The sequence below is a fragment of the Podarcis pityusensis genome (genome assembly GCF_964106645.2).
Source record: "Podarcis pityusensis genome assembly, chromosome: 12".
NCBI lineage: Eukaryota > Metazoa > Chordata > Lepidosauria > Squamata > Lacertidae > Podarcis > Podarcis pityusensis.
The window spans coordinates 5035519-5054679 of NC_138037.1; the positions used below are offsets into that span (position 1 = coordinate 5035519).

General features: G+C 47.5%; 1 protein-coding gene and 1 long non-coding RNA gene across 3 annotated transcripts in view; both read right to left on the bottom strand.

Annotated features, from left to right (window-relative positions):
- Positions 1 to 19161, bottom strand: part of LOC308459223 — a 207841-nt gene that overhangs the window by 35390 nt on the left and 153290 nt on the right. The window lies entirely within an intron of this gene.
- PTH1R (parathyroid hormone 1 receptor) overlaps positions 1 to 19161 on the bottom strand; it is a 128346-nt gene that overhangs the window by 29593 nt on the left and 79592 nt on the right. Inside the window, exons 3-4 of the mRNA XM_080974258.1 lie at positions 8374 to 8484; positions 6307 to 6425 (exon numbers count right to left, since the gene is read on the bottom strand). Coding sequence (XP_080830384.1) covers positions 6307 to 6425; positions 8374 to 8413 — 159 coding nt within the window. The 5' untranslated portion in view covers positions 8414 to 8484. The remainder of the gene's footprint in view (positions 1 to 6306; positions 6426 to 8373; positions 8485 to 19161) is intronic.

Genomic DNA, 19161 nt, shown 5'->3' on the forward strand with positions numbered 1-19161 from the left:
TGTGGATTAAAGCTGTCTGCCTCTCCAGCCTGGCATACCCATTTGAAGAACAACAGTGGGCGTTTTGCGGTTAGGAATGTGACAGGGAGATGCATTGAAAAATGTGGGATGAATAAATGATGAACAGGGGGAAAGTGTAAACACCACGGAAGCCAATCGGGGAGAATGCAAGATGAATCCTCATTGTTGCACAACTTCTCTGCAAGCAAATCAGAGCAAAAGCTCCATAAATATAATCTACGCTCTGTTGATAAGCGTCAGGAAAAGACAGTGGTACCTTGGTTCTCAAATGCCTTGGCACTCCAACGCCTGGGTTTTCAAATGCCGAAAACCCGGAAGCAGCGTTTCGGTTTTCGAACGTTTTTTTGGAAGCCGAACGTCCAATGCGGCTGTCGGCTAAGGTTTTTGCGTTGCCTACACCAATCAGAAGCTGCGCCTTGGTTTTCAAACATTTTGGAAGTCAAACGGACTTCCGGAGTGGATTAAGTTTGGCGGTTTTTGTTTTTGCTATTTATTTTGCGTTTCTGTTTTTGAAGCTTTTTCGGTTGATTTGTTTTTGTGACTATGTGGAACCCAGTTCAGCTACTGATTGATTGATTGATTGATTGATTGTGTGACTGCGGAAATGGATAAAAGCCCCCCCATCCAAGCAATGACTATCATCAGTGCAGGTAAGAATTTAATTTTTTTTAAAAAACATCATCTGCAATACTGTCTTATTTATTTTATAGTACAGTACATTGATTATTGCTTTCATTTCATGGATCAATGGTCTTGTCAGATAGTAACAATCATATTAAAATTGCTGTTTTAGGGGTTGTTTTTAAAGTCTGGAACGGATTAATCCGTTTCGCATTGCTTTCTATGGGAAAGCGCGACTTGGTTTTGGAACGCTTTGGTTTTGGAACGGACTTCCGGAACAGATTAAGTTTGAGAACCAAGGTACCACTGTAATGAAAGATGTATGCTCAATGAATAGATTGTCTGGAGACTTAAGTCAGCTTGGGCAGGCTTTGCCCTGAACCGTGTCATATAATAGGGACAGGGGTAGCCTGAGCATAGCAGTCCATGCACTGATAACCTCAAGGCTGGATTACTGCAATAAACTCTTTGTGGGGCTCAACATATTAATTTACAGGGTCCTGAACAACTTAGGTCCAGGTTATATCAGGGCTCGCCTGAACCCTTCTATCCCAGCTTGATCACTGAGATTATCTGAAGGTGCATCGCTGGTCATTCCCTGAGTTGGCAAGGCTCATTTGACAATGAGAAACCGAGCCTTTCGTGTCATCAGCCAAGTCCTGCGGAACTCTCTGCCACTAGAGATTCAGTGGGCCAGCTTTTCAAAAACGCCTGCTGAAAACTTTTCTTTTTCTGCCAGACCAATGCAGGCAGTTAAGGATACATCTTCCCACAACAGTTAAGCAAAATCTGGTTTTATTTATCATTTATAATATTATTATTATTAATTTGTTTTTTGTGTACCCAGCATATCTGACTGGCTTGCCCCAGCCACTCTGGGCGGCTTCCAATAGACTATACGAATAGATTTAGTTCATAAAGTCTACACACCTCTTGGTCATAAGAAAAGAACTTTCAGAAAAATATAGTTGTCATTAATTAAAAAATTAGGAACAATAATTTAATTGAAAATGTACTGTACGAACAATAAGATACTTGCAGAAATAGAGTGATACTGACAACCAAGAATTATTCAAAATGTAATAGTGGATTATATATCTATAAACACAATAAAATAATATGAATCTGTGCAAGGAATAGATAACATAAGTAGTATAATGAGAATTATTGGAAGTTACATATTTTAATTTGTTATGTAAGTGTAATATATTGTATTTGTTTATGTTTGTTTTTCTAACTTTTCTTACTTTATTGTTTTGATTCATTTGTATCATCTTTTGTATTATATGTTATGTATATTTGTCGATGTGTGAAAATAAAGGTTTTCTAAAATGAATTAAAAAAAATAATGTAACATTTTGATAGACTGAAAACAGGTTTAAACTCTCATCTCATTGCTTTTTCTGGTTTTTGTTGCATGCTTTTATGTTGGGGAATGCTTTGAGATTTTATGAACTGGGGGCCCGTAAATATATTTTTTATTTTCCCCCATAAATGATTTTTATGGGTTTTACATATTTATTCATAAAAATGTATATAAATGCCTTAAAGAAATGAGCAAATGATGGCACCCCTTTCTCCAATGGGACATTCAGAAAACCCGTGGCTGATCTTCAGCCTAGATCTTTCCACCCTTTGTGAGACCTTTTCCATAGCTGTCAACTTACAGATTTGAAAATAAGGGACCAGCAGCCTCGAAAATAAGGGATCAGCAGCCAAAATAAGGGATTTTCCGGACACAGGTATGTTCAACTTCTGAGCCCCTCCGAGCCAAAGGCAGACAGCCCAGCCAGCAGCCAAATGAAGCCTCAAGCGGTGGTTCCCACAGCGCAGCAACCCGGCAAAGGGGATGCAGCAAGGAAAACCACCGTCACCTCTCCGCTGGGAAGCGCTGAGCAAAGGCGAGTCCCCAGGCAACGCGGCCGATTTGATGGGCACAAGGCATGCAAGCTCCACCCCCCAGTCATTCTCAGACTCCTTATTGGGTGAGCAACGCAGCCAAGCAACACAGTTGGAGCCTCCCTCCTCCCTGGCCAGCAGGGAGGGAGAGGAGCTGCTTCCTTTGAAACCCGGGAAATTTAAGGGACATCATCAATAAGGGACAGCAGCGGGACACGGTGCTGGGATAAGGGACTTTCCCGCCAAATAAGGGACAGTTGACAGCTATGCCTTTTCCCTCTCCTCGCTGCAAAAAACCCTCATCCCTTTCCCCTTGCAAATTTCAGTAAGGCAGGCGAAACCAGAGAGCTTTTGAAATGACACCTCTGGTTTGCGATCTGCCTTTGGAGAGAGCTGCTCCGGAATGCAAACCTCAGCCCTATTACATCAGAATCCCCAGGACCTGGGAATATTTTCCTGGCCGTATTCACCGCTGGAAATGTGCGCTTGCCAAACTTAATCTATTCAGAAGCTAAATAAACACGAGAGGCAATAGCCGCGGTTGAATTCAGCCAGTGGGCATGGACGCAGCAAAACGGCGCCTTTTCCCCCCATGCGCAGGGTTCCCACCGGGAAGTCAGGTATCTCAGCTGCACTAGCCTGCTGCTCTCTGCTCCCTGAAAGGCCACATTCATGGACCACATATTTAAAGCTCCTTGAAACAGTCCTGGCTTGCCCCAAAGAATTCTGGGAGCTGTAGTTTGTGGAAGTGGTCCCATCGCCTCCTGGCAAATAGAAGGGGAAGAAATGGAGGCAGTGAGAGATTTTACTTTCTTGGGCTCCATGATCACTGCAGATGGTGACAGCAGTCACGAAATTAAAAGATGCCTGCTTCTTGGGAGGAAAGCAATGACAAACCTAGACAGCAGCTTAAAAAGTAGAGACATCACCTAGCCAACAAAGGTCCGTATGGTAAAAGCTATGGTTTTCCCAGTAGTGATGTATGGAAGTGAGAGCTGGACCATAAAGAAGGCTGATCGCCGAAGAATGGATGCTTTTGAATTCTGGTGCTGGAGGAGACTCTTGAGAGTCCCATGGACTACAAGAAGATCAAACCTCTCCATTTTGAAGGAAATCAGCCCTGAGTGCTCACTGGAAGGACAGATTGTGAAGCTGAGGCTCCAGGACTTTGGCCACCTCATGAGAAGAGAAGACTCCCTGGAAAAGACCCTGATGTTGGGAAAGATGGAGGGCACAAGGAGAAGGGGACGGCAGAGGACGAGATGGTTGGATAGTGTTCTCGAAGCTACCAGCATGAGTTTGACCAGACTGTTGGAGGCAGTGGAAGACAGGAGTGCCTGTCGTGCTTCGGTCCATGGGGTCACAAAGAGTCGGACACGACTAAATAACAACAAAGTTTGTGGAAGACCCCACAAAGAACAACAATTCCCAGAGCTCCTTGTGGAGAGGGATTGCGAATGTTTCATTGCTTGTTAATGATTGTTCCGCCCCGCTATGTTTTTAGCTGTTTCTGTTTTATCTGTTAGTTGCCTGGAGTCCCTGTCAGGGAAGAAGACAGGGTATAAATAAATATACGGTCATACCTCATGTTACGGATACTTCAGGTTACGTGTTTTTGGGTTGCGGACCACGGGAAACCCAGAAGTACTGGAACGGGTTACTTCCGGGTTTCGCCGCTTGCGCATGCGCAGGAGTGCTAAATTGCGCTGTGCGCATGCACAGAAGTGCCAAATCGCGCCAGCGCGGCACTTCAGGATGCGAACACTGCAGGTTGCGGACGTGCCTCTGTAATGGATTACGTCCGCATCCCAAGCTTCCACTATATGATAAAAATAGTGGTTAAAGCATTCTTAAAGGTAAAGGTAAAGGGACCCTGACCATTAGGTCCAGTCGTGGCCGACTCTGGGGTTGCGGCGCTCATCTCGCTTTACTGGCCGAGGGAGCCGGTGAACAGCTTCCGGGTCATGTGGCCAGCATGACTAAGCTGCTTCTGGCGAACCAGAGCAGTGCACGGAACACCGTTTACCTTCCTGCCAGAGTGGTACCTATTTATCTACTTGCACTTTGACGTGCTTTCAAACTGCTAGGTTGGCAGGAGCAGGAACCGAGCAACGGGAGCTCACCCCGTCGTGGGGATTCGAACCTCCGACCTTCTGATCGGCAAGTCTTAGGCTCTGTGGTTTAACCCGCATCCCCAAAGCATTCTTACCAATTAGTTTATTCAATAATCACAATGACAGAAAATAATAGTAATAATAATAATAATAATAATAATAATAATAATAATAATAATTTATCATTTATACCCCGCCCATCTGGCTGGGATTCCCCAGCCACTCTGGGCAGCTCCCAACAGAATAATAATAATAATATTGTGATGAAACATCAAACATTAAAAACTTCCTTAAACAGAGCTGCCTTCAGATGTCTTCCGAAAGTCATATAGTTATTTATCTCTTTGACATCTGATGGGAGCCCCTGACAGACAGGAAGAAGCAGAGGAGCATAGCTGTCAACGTTTCCCGTTTTTAAAGGGAAATTCCCTTATTCCGAATAGGATTCCTTGCAAGAAAAGGGAAAAGTTGACAGCTACGCAGTGGAGGGCATGTTATCATTTGCAGCCAGCTCTTTCCAGGCTCAAGTATGCAAGCTGCCTGCACCGTCTTCTTAATATTTATTATTATTATTATTATTATTATTATTATTATTATTAAATGGCCTCTTTCCCACCTGAAGAAGAAGAAGAAGAGTTTGGATTTGATATCCCGCCTTTCACTCCCTTTAAGGAGTCTCAAAGCGGCTAACATTCTCCTTTCCCTTCCTCCCCCACAACAAACACTCTGTGAGGTGAGTGGGGCTGAGAGACTTCAGAGAAGTGTGACTGGCCCAAGGTCACCCAGCAGCTGCATGTGGAGGAGCGGGGAATCGAACCCGGTTCACCAGATTACGAGTCTACCGCTCTTAACCACTACACCACACTGGCTGGAGACTGAAGCCCTCACCCTGCAACCTGGAGGGGCCCTAAGCTCCTGAAGGTAATGGGGCCCCTTCTATGTCTAGCTGTCCTTTGTCAACAACAAATAGTCGCTGGTTTTTTGTGTTGAATATATGCTATACAGTGGTACCTCGGGTTAAGTACTTAATTCATTCCGGAGGTCCGTTCTTAACCTGAAACTGTTCTTAACCTGAAGCACCACTTTAGCTAATGGGGCCTCCTGCTGCCGCGGCACAATTTCTGTTCTCATCCTGAAGCAAAGTTCTTAACCCGAGGTACTATTTCTGGGTTAGCAGAGTCTGTAACCTGAAGCGTCTGTAAATTGAAGCGTATGTAACCCCAGGTACAACTGTATGGTCATTTATGGACCTAATAGGTATCTAAAGCTATTTGCACATGCAGAATGTAGGCACCCTATATATAGAAAGGAGCAAACCAGTGATATTTTAGGGAGCAGGCTAGCTCATGACTCACATCATAGGAGCCTATACAACACAAAACACTGTTGCTGTATGTAGGTTTTATTTTATTTGTTTTTTATCTTATATTTTGGAAATGTACATCCAGGTTGGATTTTTCCTTTACATTTTTTTGGGGCCCCCAAGAGAGTGGGGCCCTAAACTATAGCTTGTTTAGATTATACATAAATCCGGCACTGGTTCCGCAGCTGAGGTCTGCATGTGACAGGCCCAGAATTTTAAGGTCTGATTAAGCAATGCAGCCAACCCCGCCTGAAGGAAATAGTGTGTGTGTGAATGAAACCAGCTCACCCTTTCTGTGGTGTTGATGGTGAGGAACTTGGCGCACTCGCTGTAGTTGGCCCAGGTGCGGTTGTTGCTGGGTACCAGAGCCCAGCTCCCGTTCAGGTCACACCGTCGATAGGCATGGCCTAGCAAGGAAGAGAAGGAGCGAGAGTTCAGGCGAGGCGAGGCAGTAGTTCGGGATGGGCGAATCTCTATCTCCGTTCCTCCCCATTTCTCGGCTTTCCCATCCTTAGTTCTGTTCTCTGTTTCTGATTCTCCCCACCCTCCTCAGCATTTTAGTGCAAATTTCTCTTATTCCGCCTATTTTTGCAGGCGGGTTTCTGCAAAAAGCAATTTCCCCTGAAAGTATTTCTGCACATTGTTTTTCGCTAATAAATGCATTGTTGTGCACAGATACCATATTTTTCGCTCTGTAAGATGCACTTTTTCCCTCCTAAAAAGTAAGGGGAAATGTGTGTGCATCTTATGGAGCGAATGCAGGCTGCGCAGTTATCCCAGAAGCCAGAACAGCGAGAGGAATCGCTGCACAGCGCTCCCTCTTGCTGTTCTAGCTTCTGTCTTAGCTGCGCTCTGTCCCTTCCCCCACCTCTCGGAAAAGCCCCCAAGAGCCGCGCTCCCTTTAAAGAGCTGTGTGGAGCTCTTGGGGGCTTTTCCCCGAGGAGGAAGGAGGGCAACCCATCAGTGACGGGCTGCCCTTCTCCCTCCTTAGAGAAAAGCCTGCAACGCCACACACACGCTCCACGCGGCTCGTGAAAGGGAGCGCTGAGCAGAGCCTGGGATTTATACAGGTTCTGCTCAGCACTCCCTTTAAAGAATATTTTTTTCCTTGCATCCCCCCTCTAAAAACTAGGTGCGTCTTATGGTCAGGTGCGTCTTATGGAGCGAAAAGTACGGTATATTTTTAGCATACTCTCCTCAGCATTTTAGCGCAAATTTCTCTTATTCCGCATATTTTTGCAGGCAGTTTTCTGCAAAAAGCCGTTTCCCCTGAATGTTATTTTTCGCTAATAAATGCATTTTTGTGCACAGGTACATTTTTAGCACACATCACTTGGCTGGAGAACAGCCCTGCAAATTGGGAGCACCGTGGACTGCCCAAAAAAAGGGCTGGGTTTCAGAAAGTGCAAGTTAGCTAGGTTCCCCTTTGCAGGTGAACTGAACTGAGCTTTTGGATTAATGCAGGCATAAGGATAGGCCTGGACCTCTCTGGAAGATGTTACACCAGCTCCCCAGGGTCTGAAGCATGGTGCAACCCACGCTTCATAGCAACGTTTCCCTACACTGGAGAGCAAAGATCTCGCCCTCTTTCCAACAGGAGCGCCAGCCCTTCGAGGTGTTCCGGGGTAAAGCTCAGGAGAAGAAACCCAGAGGTTTGCTGAGACCCAAAGTCCAGCCGTGCTACATACTCGCTGCCTGTTAGATAAATTCAGCTCCGGTCCTCCGAGCTGATACGGCTCATTTTGGCTTGAGCCCAGCAGAGTATAAAACACCCAGAGTCCGCAACGAAAGGATGAGGCAGCTATGGCTACATTGCTAAGCTTTATTACTAAGCTATGCTGAGAGCATACAAATATACTGTATTTTTCGCTCTATAAGGCGCACCAGACCACAAGACGCACCTTGGTTTTGGAGGAGGAAAACAAGAAAAAAAATATTCTGAATCTCAGAAGCCAGAAGAGCAAGAGGGATCGCTGCGCAGTGAAAGCAGCAACCCCCTCTTGCTGTTCTGGCTTCTGTGATAGCTGTGCAGCCTGCATTCGCTCCATAAGACGCACACACATTTCACCTTACTTTTCAGGAGGGAAAAATTGAGTCTTATAGAGCAAAAAATACGGTACATCTTGTCTCTGTGAGAAGCAGAGAGCAACTCCAACAACGAAACGACAGTACAAGAAAACAGGAAACCAGTAAACGTCACATCCCGTCTCCCTTTCCCGTGGGAATCCAACAGTATCTGAACTGTGGAATGAAAACATAGTCCTGTGACTTGCAGCAACAGCTGCTCAGTGAGGGAAACAGAAACCAACACTGCCCGCCCTCAGCTGATCAAATTGGGCCAAACAATGGTCTTACCTTCGTGGTTGAAGTCGTAGATGTAATCTGGGCAGGGCATGGCCACTGTCTTGCCCGGGGCACCTTCGGGCCAGCAGATGAGGTTGTCCCACTCGGGGACACAGAACCCATCTGGGAAAGCAAAGCAAAGAAATAATAACAATATATAATAATAATTTTTTATACCCCGCCCATCTGGTTGGGTTTCCCCAGCCACTCTGGGCGGCTTTCAACAAAACACTAAAATACAATAACCTATAAATCTATAGTCGAAGGGCTGCAATGGAAACAGAGCCACGAATCGTCCGTGAAAAGCGGCCAAGCTTAGGAGGAGAATTTCACAGTTCTGGTGAAAGATGTAGGGACAGGATTCCCACCTGCACAAGGACTTTGGCCCATACAATGGGGTTCTCTCCCTTTGTGTGCCCTCAAAATTGTCTATTGGGGGGCCCGATGAACCCCAGAACAGTGCATGGTGGGAGGAAAGAGAGAGGATTATTCCATCAGCCAAGTTGAAAAGCTTCTACTAGCAGAATTGCTACATTCTAGGCCAGGCATAGGCAAACTTGACCCTCCAATTTCCATCATCCCTGACTACTGATCCTGTTAGCTAGGGACGATGGGAGTTGTAGTCCCAAAACATCTGGAGGGCAGAGTTTGCCTGTGACTGTTCTAGGCCCCTTTCCATTCAAAGGAGCTACAAAGTGGCTTACAAACAAGAAATGACAATAACAGAACATCGCTGGTACAACATATGCCATATAATACAATTAGTAAATCACCTGTAAAACAGCTGCAATCTATAAAACATTATTCGCAAACCAGCAAGTAAGAAACATTGCTGTTACAGCATTAAAGGTAAAGGTAAAGGGACCCCTGACCATTAGGTCCAGTCGTGACCGACTCTGGTGTTGCGGTGCTCATCTCGCTTTATTGGCTGAGGGAGGCGGTGTACAGCTTCCAGGTCATGTGGCCAGCATGACTAAGCCGCTTCTGGCGAACCAGAGCAGCGCACAGAAACACTGTTTACCTTCCCACCGGAGCAGTACCTATTTACCTACTTGCACTTGGACGTGCTTTCGAACTGCTAGGTTGGCAGGATCAGAGACCGAGCAACGGGAGCTCACCCCATTGCGGGGATTCGAACCACTGACCTTCTGATCGGCAAGCCCTAGGCTCAGTGGTTTAACCCACAGCGCCACCCGTGTCCCTTGTTACAGCCTTAAGTCACATTATATGATGGAGGTGGTCAAAGGAGTAGAGGAACCAAAAGTTGCTGATCTCTCAACTTTGTCGGTGGAATGGCTTGGTTTGCGTGTCAAGACCCCGCAACCACCCTCTCGTTGAAGAATAAGAGACACAGGACACAAATATTAGGCTAATGTTACTGGGTGAATTTTGGCCACAATTTTATTAATTACAGAATGTGAGTGGTATTGGCTTAGGCATTGACTGGACCTGACTATATCTGACTCCTGCCTGTTGCGCAAGGAGTCTGGTAAGGGTAAACCACCAGAAGGGGGAGCCCTGTCGATGCAGACCAACTCGAGCTCCCCCAGGTGTTCCCGACGGGGTCGTGTCATGGCCCTAGCCCCGCCCCGGGCTTCGGACAAGATCCACACCCCCAGATTCCTTTAACGGAATACCCTTAAGCTTGGAGGGGCAGGTGATGGCCACACCTCCCCTCCCCCATCATAAGGTCAAACAATGCCTAACCGCAAAACCTTACAAAGTTGTGGCGATTACTACAAGGTAGGCGAAAACCAAATGGGCCAAGCCAATTTGCCAAGCGGAAAAATTCCTACCAGGCCCCTCAACGGCGACCAGCCGAGGTCCATAGCAAGGCCAATGAAAACCTGCAAATTAGGGTGGGAGATTGAAGACACGAACCAGGAGGAAGCCCTCTGGCTCGCGCCCTAGTTTAAATGGTCCTGGCCATGCCCCCCCCCCAGCCAGCAAATTGGCTGGCTGATCGCTCACATGGCCAGGATCCCCTGGGCAATGCGGGACTTCGTCCCTCACCCCTGGAGGAGAGTGGGTGGCCACGTGGTCCATCGCAACTTCTCCCCACAAGGAAGTGGAGTGGACTTCTTGGCAGATTGGTTGTGGGAGCCTGCATCTCATATTCCTTCCTATTATTGAGGGGAAGTGCGTGGGACAGGTCTCGGTGTTTCAATTTCTGGGAATGGAAATGAGAGATGACCTAACCTGGGGAGAAAACAGCAAAGACCTGATGAAGAGAGCACAGCAGAGGTTATATTTTCTGAGAATCCTCCGGAAAAACAATCTCTCAAAGGACCTGTTGATGGCATTTTACCATTCTACTGTGGAGAGTGTGTTAACTTACGGTCTCTGTGTGTGGTTTGGGAGCTGCACGGTCAGGGGAAAAACAATACTGTCCAGGGTTGTAAAGACTGCGGAGAGAATAATTGGGTGCACTCTTCCCACCTTGGATCAAATCTATGCTTCCAGGTGCCATAAGAAAGCTGCAGAGATAGCGCAGGATAGTGCGCACCCCAGAAATGTTCTCTTTCAGCTTCTGCCTTCTGGAAGAAGGTATAGGGTTATAAAGACTAGGACTAGCCGCATGAGAAACAGTTTCTACCCAAATGTGATTTTGGTTTTAAAAGCAGTGTAAGGACGCGGGTGTCGCTGTGGGTTAAACCACAGAGCCTAGGACTTGCCGATCAGAAGGTTGGCGGTTCGAATCCCCGTGACGGAGTGAGCTCCTGTTGCTCGGTCCCAGCTCCTGCCAACCCAGCAGTTCGAAAGCACATCTAAGTGCAAGTAGATAAATAGGTACCACTCCGGTGGGAAGGTAAACGGTGTTTCTGTGTGCTGCTCTGGTTTGCCAGAAGCGGCTTAGTTATGCTGGCCACATGACCTGGAAGCTGTCTGCAGACAAACGCCAGCTCCCTTGGCCAGTAAAGCGAGATGAGTGCCGCAATCCCAGAGTCAGTCATGACTGGACCTAATGGTCAGGGGTCCATTTACCTTTATCTTTAAGGCATCTCTATGGGAGTACATTGTATTTAAAAATGGGGTATCAGAGTTTTTAGGGGGCTAACCAGGTTGGGATAGCTGGAATAGCAGGCTTGTTGGGTTTTGAATGTTTTATATAGATTTTTCAATTTCATTGTTCTGTATGGGAAGAGGAAGAAGAGTTTGCATTTGAAATCTCGCTTTATCACTACCCTAAGGAGTCTCAAAGCGGCTAACATTCTCCTTTCCCTTCCTCGCCCCCCAACAAACATTCTGTAAGGTGAGTAGGGCTGAGAGATTTCAGAGAAATGTGAGTAGCCCAAGGTCACCCAGCAGCTGCATGTGGAGGAGCGGAGACATAACCCAGTTCCCGAGATTACGACTCTACTGCTCTTAATCACTACACCACACTGGCACAATGACAATAAAGATTAATTGTATTGTATTGTATCTTATGGAACAGCCAATGCTCTTCTACATCAAAGTTGCCCATTTCTTCCGCCGCGAGATGTGTGAGCCTGGCTGCAGTTCACACATCTTGCTTAGAAGGCGAGAAGCTCCCTTGGTCTCCTCTCTGGATATTATAGCATCAGCGCAAAAAGGCCCTTCCATTCATTCTGTTACATCATCCGTCACCAATGGGTGCACATGGATCTTCTCCGAATGATCAGAAGAGAGTGGCATGGAATCTCTCCCCTTCTTTGCCTCCTTTGAAACTCCATGGAGAGTTTGCCCAAATAGGAATCTTTAAATTCGCCTTGAAATTTCAGTCAAGGCAGCAGCAATTCAGGGCTTATCTTTTCCTCTGTGTTTTCCAAGCACGGTGCGTGCTTTAAAGCTCCATGTCCAAGCAACCCCACTTTTGGGGGGCTCCAGAGCTTTCCCCGTGAAAACCCGCTCTCTACTGCTGAATTGGAGCAAAGAGAAATCTGCAGAAAAGCCAGATGGCTGTTTGTTCTGCTTCAGCTTTAAAGAGCAGGTTTTCGCGGAGACCTGTGCCTTGAAAGAGTGTTGATATTGGCAAAACCCATAGAGATGCACAGAACACTTCCAGGAGGAACTGTTTTGCTCCTAGAGTAAGTGACCCTGCAGAAATTCCACAAACCTGATCAAATATCTTTGTTTGCGCATTTTGACATTCCTCAGATTTTTCATCCATTTATGAACTTCTGAAGTCACCCTGAAATTCCACTATCAGCCAAGCATGGCAGGAACGTTTAGTGATGAACACGACCTACCCATCTGAAAAACAGACAGAGCCTCAGCCCCACATTCAGTTCTTTGTTTTACACGAGGGATTTGGGGGTATTTGGTTCCAGATCCGGTCTGCTCACGGGACGCCCTGTTCAAAGAAAACACGCTGCGCTTGGGCATGGTGGCAAGAGGCCTGTTTGGTTTCATTTCTCAGCCGTAACTCCCAGCTGCCTGGAAATGAGGCAGGAGAATTGCCCCGAGAGACCCTGAGGGGAAGCACAATCGCTGCAAACAGCCTTGGGCAAACACCAAGGGACCGGTTCCTGCTACCCACAGGGTACAGCGGTCTTGGCAGCCTTCGCGCCTTCCCACTTTGAGATGTTGGAAGGGAAAGGGATGTTTGGATGAACGAGATTCCTGAGGCAAATGTTGCTGGTCCTTGCCACCGCGCTGAGGTGGGGTTTGCTTTCTCAGATGCTTGCTTCTCCCAAGTTGCTGATGAGTGCAAAACAAAACCATTTCTCCTATCATTCATGTCACCTCGAGGAGCATGCAAAAAGCACCCATGTGGATCAGGCTAAAGCATGGGTAGAAGGTGTCCTTTATTTTAAAATGCATCTCTAGGTTATTTGTGGGGCATAGGAATTCATTCATTTTCCCCAAAAAATATAGTCCGGCTCCCCCACAGGGTCTGAGAGACAGTGGACCGGCCCCCTGCTGAAAACATTTGCTGACCCCTGCCCTAAACGGCCTTGGTCCTGTATACCAGAAGAAGCATCTCCACCCCCATCGTTCATCCCGGACACTGAGGTCCAGCTCCAAGGGCCTTCTGGCGGTTCCCTTCCTGCGAGAAGTGAGGTTACAGGGAACTAGGCAGAGGGCCTTCTCGGTGGTGGCGCCCACCCTGTGGAACGCCCTCCCATCAGATGTCAAAGAAATAAACAACTATATAACATTTAGAAGACATCTGAAGTCAGCCCCGTTTAGGGAAGTCTTAAAGACTGATGTTTTAATGTTTAAAGACAAAAGGAAGCTGATTATTATGGTCAATATTAGACTCGCATAGAGGATGAAGAAGTCAACAAAGAAAATGGATTTGAAATTTGGTTAAAATATATTGTTCATTAGAGTATTTTTGAGGAATTTTTTTTTTTTTTTTTTTTGCTATGGTCCCCTTTGTTATTACTATTCTGTTTCTTTTTAAATTCTGTTTCTTTTTATTTGCTATATAATGTATGTCTGCATGCTATGTCTGTTTGTCCGCACATAAAATAAAATTAAAAAATAGAAAAACAAACGAACAAAAAACAAAGGGACATTGTGAACAGGCAAAAGCACCCCAGGAAATTATGAAGCACAGCAAGGAAAGGGGTGTAGCAAGAAAGGGTGTGTAAAAGGTAAAGGTAAAGGACACCTGACAGTTAAGTCCAGTTGTGAACGACTCTGGGGTTGCGGTGTTCATCTCGCTTTACTGGCCGAGGGAGCTGACGTTCGTCCACAGACAGTTTTTCCGGGTCATGTGGCCAGCATGACTAAGCCACTTCTGGCAAACCAGAGCAGCGCACAGAAACACTGTTTACCTTCCTGCCGGAGTGGTACCTATTTATCTACTTGCGCTTTGGCGTGCTTTTGAACTGCTAGCTTGGCAGGAGCAGGGACCGAGCAACGGGAGCTCACCCCGTTGCGGGGATCCGAACCACCGACCTTCCGATCAGCAAGCCCTAGGCTCTGTGGTTTAGACCACAGCTTGGGGAGATTCTCAAGGGCCAGGTAAACAGGTTTGGAGGGCCACATTCTGACTCCGGTCTGGAGGTTCCCAGTCCCTGAGATAGACACTCTGATCCACCTTTCAGGGCTCTGATCATTTTTTAAATCACTCTTAATATCTAAACTAGCCTTGATAATAAGTGGGATTCTCCTGGCTCAATTGCTTTGTGTTTCCTTTCTGCCCCAGGTTTGCATTTGCCACAAGCTCTGCCTCGATGCGAAAAGAGCACATCGAAACCATCTGCACAAACGCTCTGGCCGGGAAGCAAAAAAGCAAACAAGGTCCTGAGGTGTTTATCCAGGAGGGCGGAATAATAAATCATCCCTGGGTTTCTCTGGCACGGCGGACGAGGCAGCAGAGACCGCAAGCTGGGATACGCTGTGCCCTTGTGGTCAGCCCATTACGGGAAGGACAGCCCGTGGGTTGGAGAGAAAATGGGCAAAGCAGCCCAAATTATTTCAGCAGGGCGTGGGGAGGAGAGGATGAGCATGAATCGGGTCTGTGTCAAATGGCCACCAAGAACTTTTGCTGGCCTTAAGAACATTGCTTAAAAAGCAGAGACATCACCTTGCCGACAAAGGCCTGTATAGTTAAAGCTATGGTTTTCCCAGTAGTGATGTATGGAAGTGAGAGCTAGACCATGAAGAAGGTTGATCGCTGAAGAATGGATGCTTTTGAATTCTGGTGCTGGAGGAGACTCTTGAGAGTCCCATGGATGAAGGAAATCAGCCCTGAGTGCTCACTGGAAGGGCAGATCCGGAAGCTGAGGCTCCAATACTTTGGCCACCTCATGAGAAGAGAAGACTCCCTGGAAAAGACCCTGATGTTGGGAAAGATGGAGGGCACAAGGAGAAGGGGACGACAGAGGACGAGATGGTTGGACAGTGTCCTCGAAGCTACCAGCATGAGTTTGACCAAACTGCGGGAGGCAGTGGAAGACAGGAGTGCCTGGCATGCTCTGGTCCAGGGGGTCATGAAGAGGCGGACACAACTAAACAACAACAACAAGGACCTGCTGGATTAAGCCAGCGGCCCATCGAGTCCAGCGTCCTTGCTCTCACAGTGGCCAACCAGATTCCCTCAAGGGAAACCTGCAAAGCAGGATCCGAACACAAGACCCCCAGTGTTCAGAAGCATTGCTTCAACCGTGGAGACAAGAGCAGAGTCGTGATGGCAAGTAGCCATTGGTAGCTTTCACCTCCATGACCTCCTTACCTCTCTTGCCCTGACTTAGCCACTGTGATCCATGGGACAGTCACCTCCAGACTGGATTATTGTAACTCGCTCTACGTGGGGCTGCCCTTGAGACTGACCCAGAAACTCCAGAGGGTGCAGAATGCCGCGGTGAGACTCCTTACAGGTTCCTTGCCACGGGATCACATTCACCCGGTGCTGTACCAGCTGCACTGGCTCCCGGTGGAGTATAGGATCAGGTTCAAGGTCTGGTTTAAACCTTTAAAGCCCTATACGGTCTAGGACCCTCGTACCTACGGGACCGCCTCTCCTGGTATGTCCCACGGAGGACCTTATGGTCTTCAAACAAAAACATAATGGAGGTCCCGGGCCACAGGGAGGTTAGGCTGGCCTCAGCCAGAGCCAGGGCTTTTTCGGCCGTGGCCCTGATCTGGTGCAACGCTCTGTAGCAAGAGACTAGGGCCCTGTGGGAATTGACATCTTTCCGCAGGGCCTGCAAGACAGAGCTGTTCCACCAGGCCTTTGGCCAAGGCACAATCTGACCCCCTCCTTCAGTAATCCTCATAGAACTCTAGCCCAATGGTTGCCATTAATTTGATTCTGAATTGATTTTAGAATGCTGTGTTACTTTTACTGTTGTTAGCCGCTCTGAGCCCGGCTTCGGCTGGGGAGGGCGGGATATAAATAAAATTTTATTATTATTATTATTTGTCCAATCCTGTTTTAAAGCTACTCAGGTTGGTGCCCATTGCTACCTTCATGTGGCAGGGAGTTCCATAGTTTAACAAGCCCTGCTTTGGAACGGTATGTTTTAAAATGTGTCCTTTTAAACCTCTCTTTTACTCTGATCGTAATTATGTTATATATATATTCAAGAACCTACGCTTAGATATGCATATGCTTTATGCAACTTTCTGGATGTATCATTGATTGTTTTGTACCTATTTTCAATATGTTCTGGCTAGTAAAGCTGGAATCCTAATTATGGGTCTGGGCAATTTTTATTCCAAAAGGAGCCAGTTTTTATGCACCCAATTGCTTCATGCTGTGAAATTTTAATATCTTACTAAAAAGTAAGGGGAAATGTCTGTGCGTCTTATGGAGCGAATGTGTGGTCCCTGGAGCCGAATTGCTCAGGGGCAAAAAGCAGATCATGCTTTTTTTTTTTTTTTGAAACAGGGAAATGGGTGTTGAAACAAAGCCGCTGATCATTTGCTGATTGGGGAGAGAGATAAGGGATGCTAGAGATAAAGGAGGCTGCCTGGGAGGGGGGAGGTAAAGACAGCAAGCTTGCAAGGAGAGGAGACAGGAAGACTAAAGCAATGAGGAGAGAAATTAGAAGAAAAGGAGGAGCAAAAAACTGCTCCAGCTAAGGAAAAGACACTAAGGCAAACAAGAGGGAAGGGGGTGTTGAAAGGAAGCAGCTGATCAGCAAGCGATCGGGAGGGAGATAAGGGAGGCTAGCGATAAAGGAGGCTGCCTGGGAGCGGGGAGGTAAAAGCCCATGGATCCTCAGGATTTTTGCATTGGGTCACCCCAGATTCACCATCAGATCAAATAGCATGTCCACGGCTACAGCCTGCACCAAAAAAATCAAGCATCCACTGTTTCGTGCGGCCGCAATGGTGCAAAAACGTGGTTAAAAAGCACAGATCCACATGGATTCTCAGGATTTTTGCATTGGGCTACCCCAAACTCACCATCAGATCACATATCATGTCTGTTGCCATGGCATGAACCACAAAAACCATACATCCACTGTTTCGTTCAGAATATCCCCCCCCCCCCGTTTTCCTCCTCTAAAAACTAGGTGCGTCTTATGGTGCGAAAAATATGGCACCCTTAAAACCATCTCACAAGTCTTTCATTTTGAATTAGCGAATGGCAGGCAGGCAGGCAGCTGCAGAAACCCGGGAGGCAGAAAATAACTTTCGAGACTGTGAAATAATGTGTGCCCGCGCTCGGGGGGGTGGGGTGGGGGGCCTGCAGACAATGAGCCTAAGTCCTCGAACGTATTCCTATTTTCATCCATCCGAGGTGATGCTTTGCCCTAGCAAATAAGAGATTTATTTGGGGAAGGAGGCGGGATGGACGGGACGGACCTGAGCTAAGATGGAAACAGTCGAGGGGCACCCAGAATAGCCACGCTGCAAGCCTGGAAGTTTGCTGTTAATAACAGGCTTTTGTGAAACGCCTCCTTCTCTCTCTGCCTTTTCCGCAAAATGTCCCTTCTTCCTTTCCAAACCGTGGTCAACACACAGGCTCCTAATTCATAAAAAGCAACGGGAGAAGGGGGTTGGGGGTTGGGGGTTGGGTGGGGGCCTGGACGGTCCAGGGCTGCTTATTTCTCTTCATCCCCTTCCAGGGCCAGATTTTGGGGTGGGCACCTCATGCCCACCGCCGAGGTCGCGACATCATGTTTACCTACGTCTCGAGAAACACAAGGCGTTTGGGGGTTTCCTGTTCCTCCGGGATGCCTTTCATCTGGGAGCTAAATTTAAAAAGCAAGCAAGCAAACCGCAGCCTTGTGGGGACAAATTTTTCTGCTCTAGTTTTTTTTTTTAAAAAAGGAAAAAACCACAAGTCTTTCTCGGGTTTTCCCTCCCTGGAAACTGAGCCAAGTGCTGCATATGGTAAACGTACGGAGGGCTGGAAAATGAGTCGATACCGCAAAAGCTGGAGGTGCTGGGACATGGGGAGGTGTGGCCCTGCTCCCCTCTCTATGTGGCCCTTGATGACAGCTCCTCCTCAGCCACACACCCCTCTCCCTCCACGGGCCAAGCACCCCTCACTGCCCGTTTTGCATCCTTCTTGAAGCCAGATGGCCATCTGCAAGGGTTTCTTTAGCAGAGATTCCCTTCCAAGTCTACAATTCCATGATTTGATGAGTGTTTCCGCCTTTCCTGGAGCTCCAGTTGTGCCTCTTCCTTGCTTGGACAGATGTCCATGTGAGAGTCGGTGCAATAATTTGCAGAGATGTAGCTTCAGTGGGAGAAGGAAGCAGGGGGGCAGTCTCCCCCCCCCGAGAGTCTGCAATAATTTGTGGTCTACAACCCCAAAAAGTAACGGAATGCGTTACTTCCGGGTTTCGCGGCTCGCACATGCGCAGACGCTCAAAATGACGTCACGCGCATGCACGGAAGCAGCCAGGGGGTGACACAGCCAGGAATCCCCCCAATCGCGCAGGGGCTCCAGCCGCCGCGCGTGTGGTGGGGCCGTGAAACCACAACCCCACCTCCGCTGAAGGGCGGAAGGGGCTTAAACAAAAGGAAGAACTTTCTGGCAGTCAGAGCTGTTCGGAAGTGGAACGGTCTCCCTTGGGAGGTTGTGGACTCTACTTCCACGGAGGTAGTGTGGTGTAGTGGTTAAGAGCGGTGGACTTGTAATCTGGTGAACCGGGTTCGCTTCCCCGCTCCTCCACATGCAGCTGCTGGGTGACCTTGGGCTAGTCACACTTCTCTGAAGTCTCTCAGCCCCACTCACCTCACAGAGTGTTTGTTGTGGGGGAGGAAGGGAAAGGAGAATGTTAGCTGCTTTGAGACTCCTTAGGGTAGTGATAAAGCGGGATATCAAATCCAAACTCTTCTTCTTCTTCTTCTTCTTCCATGGAGGTTTTTAAGCAGAGGTTGGCTGGCCATCTTTTCATGGATGCTTTCGCTGAGATTCCTGCA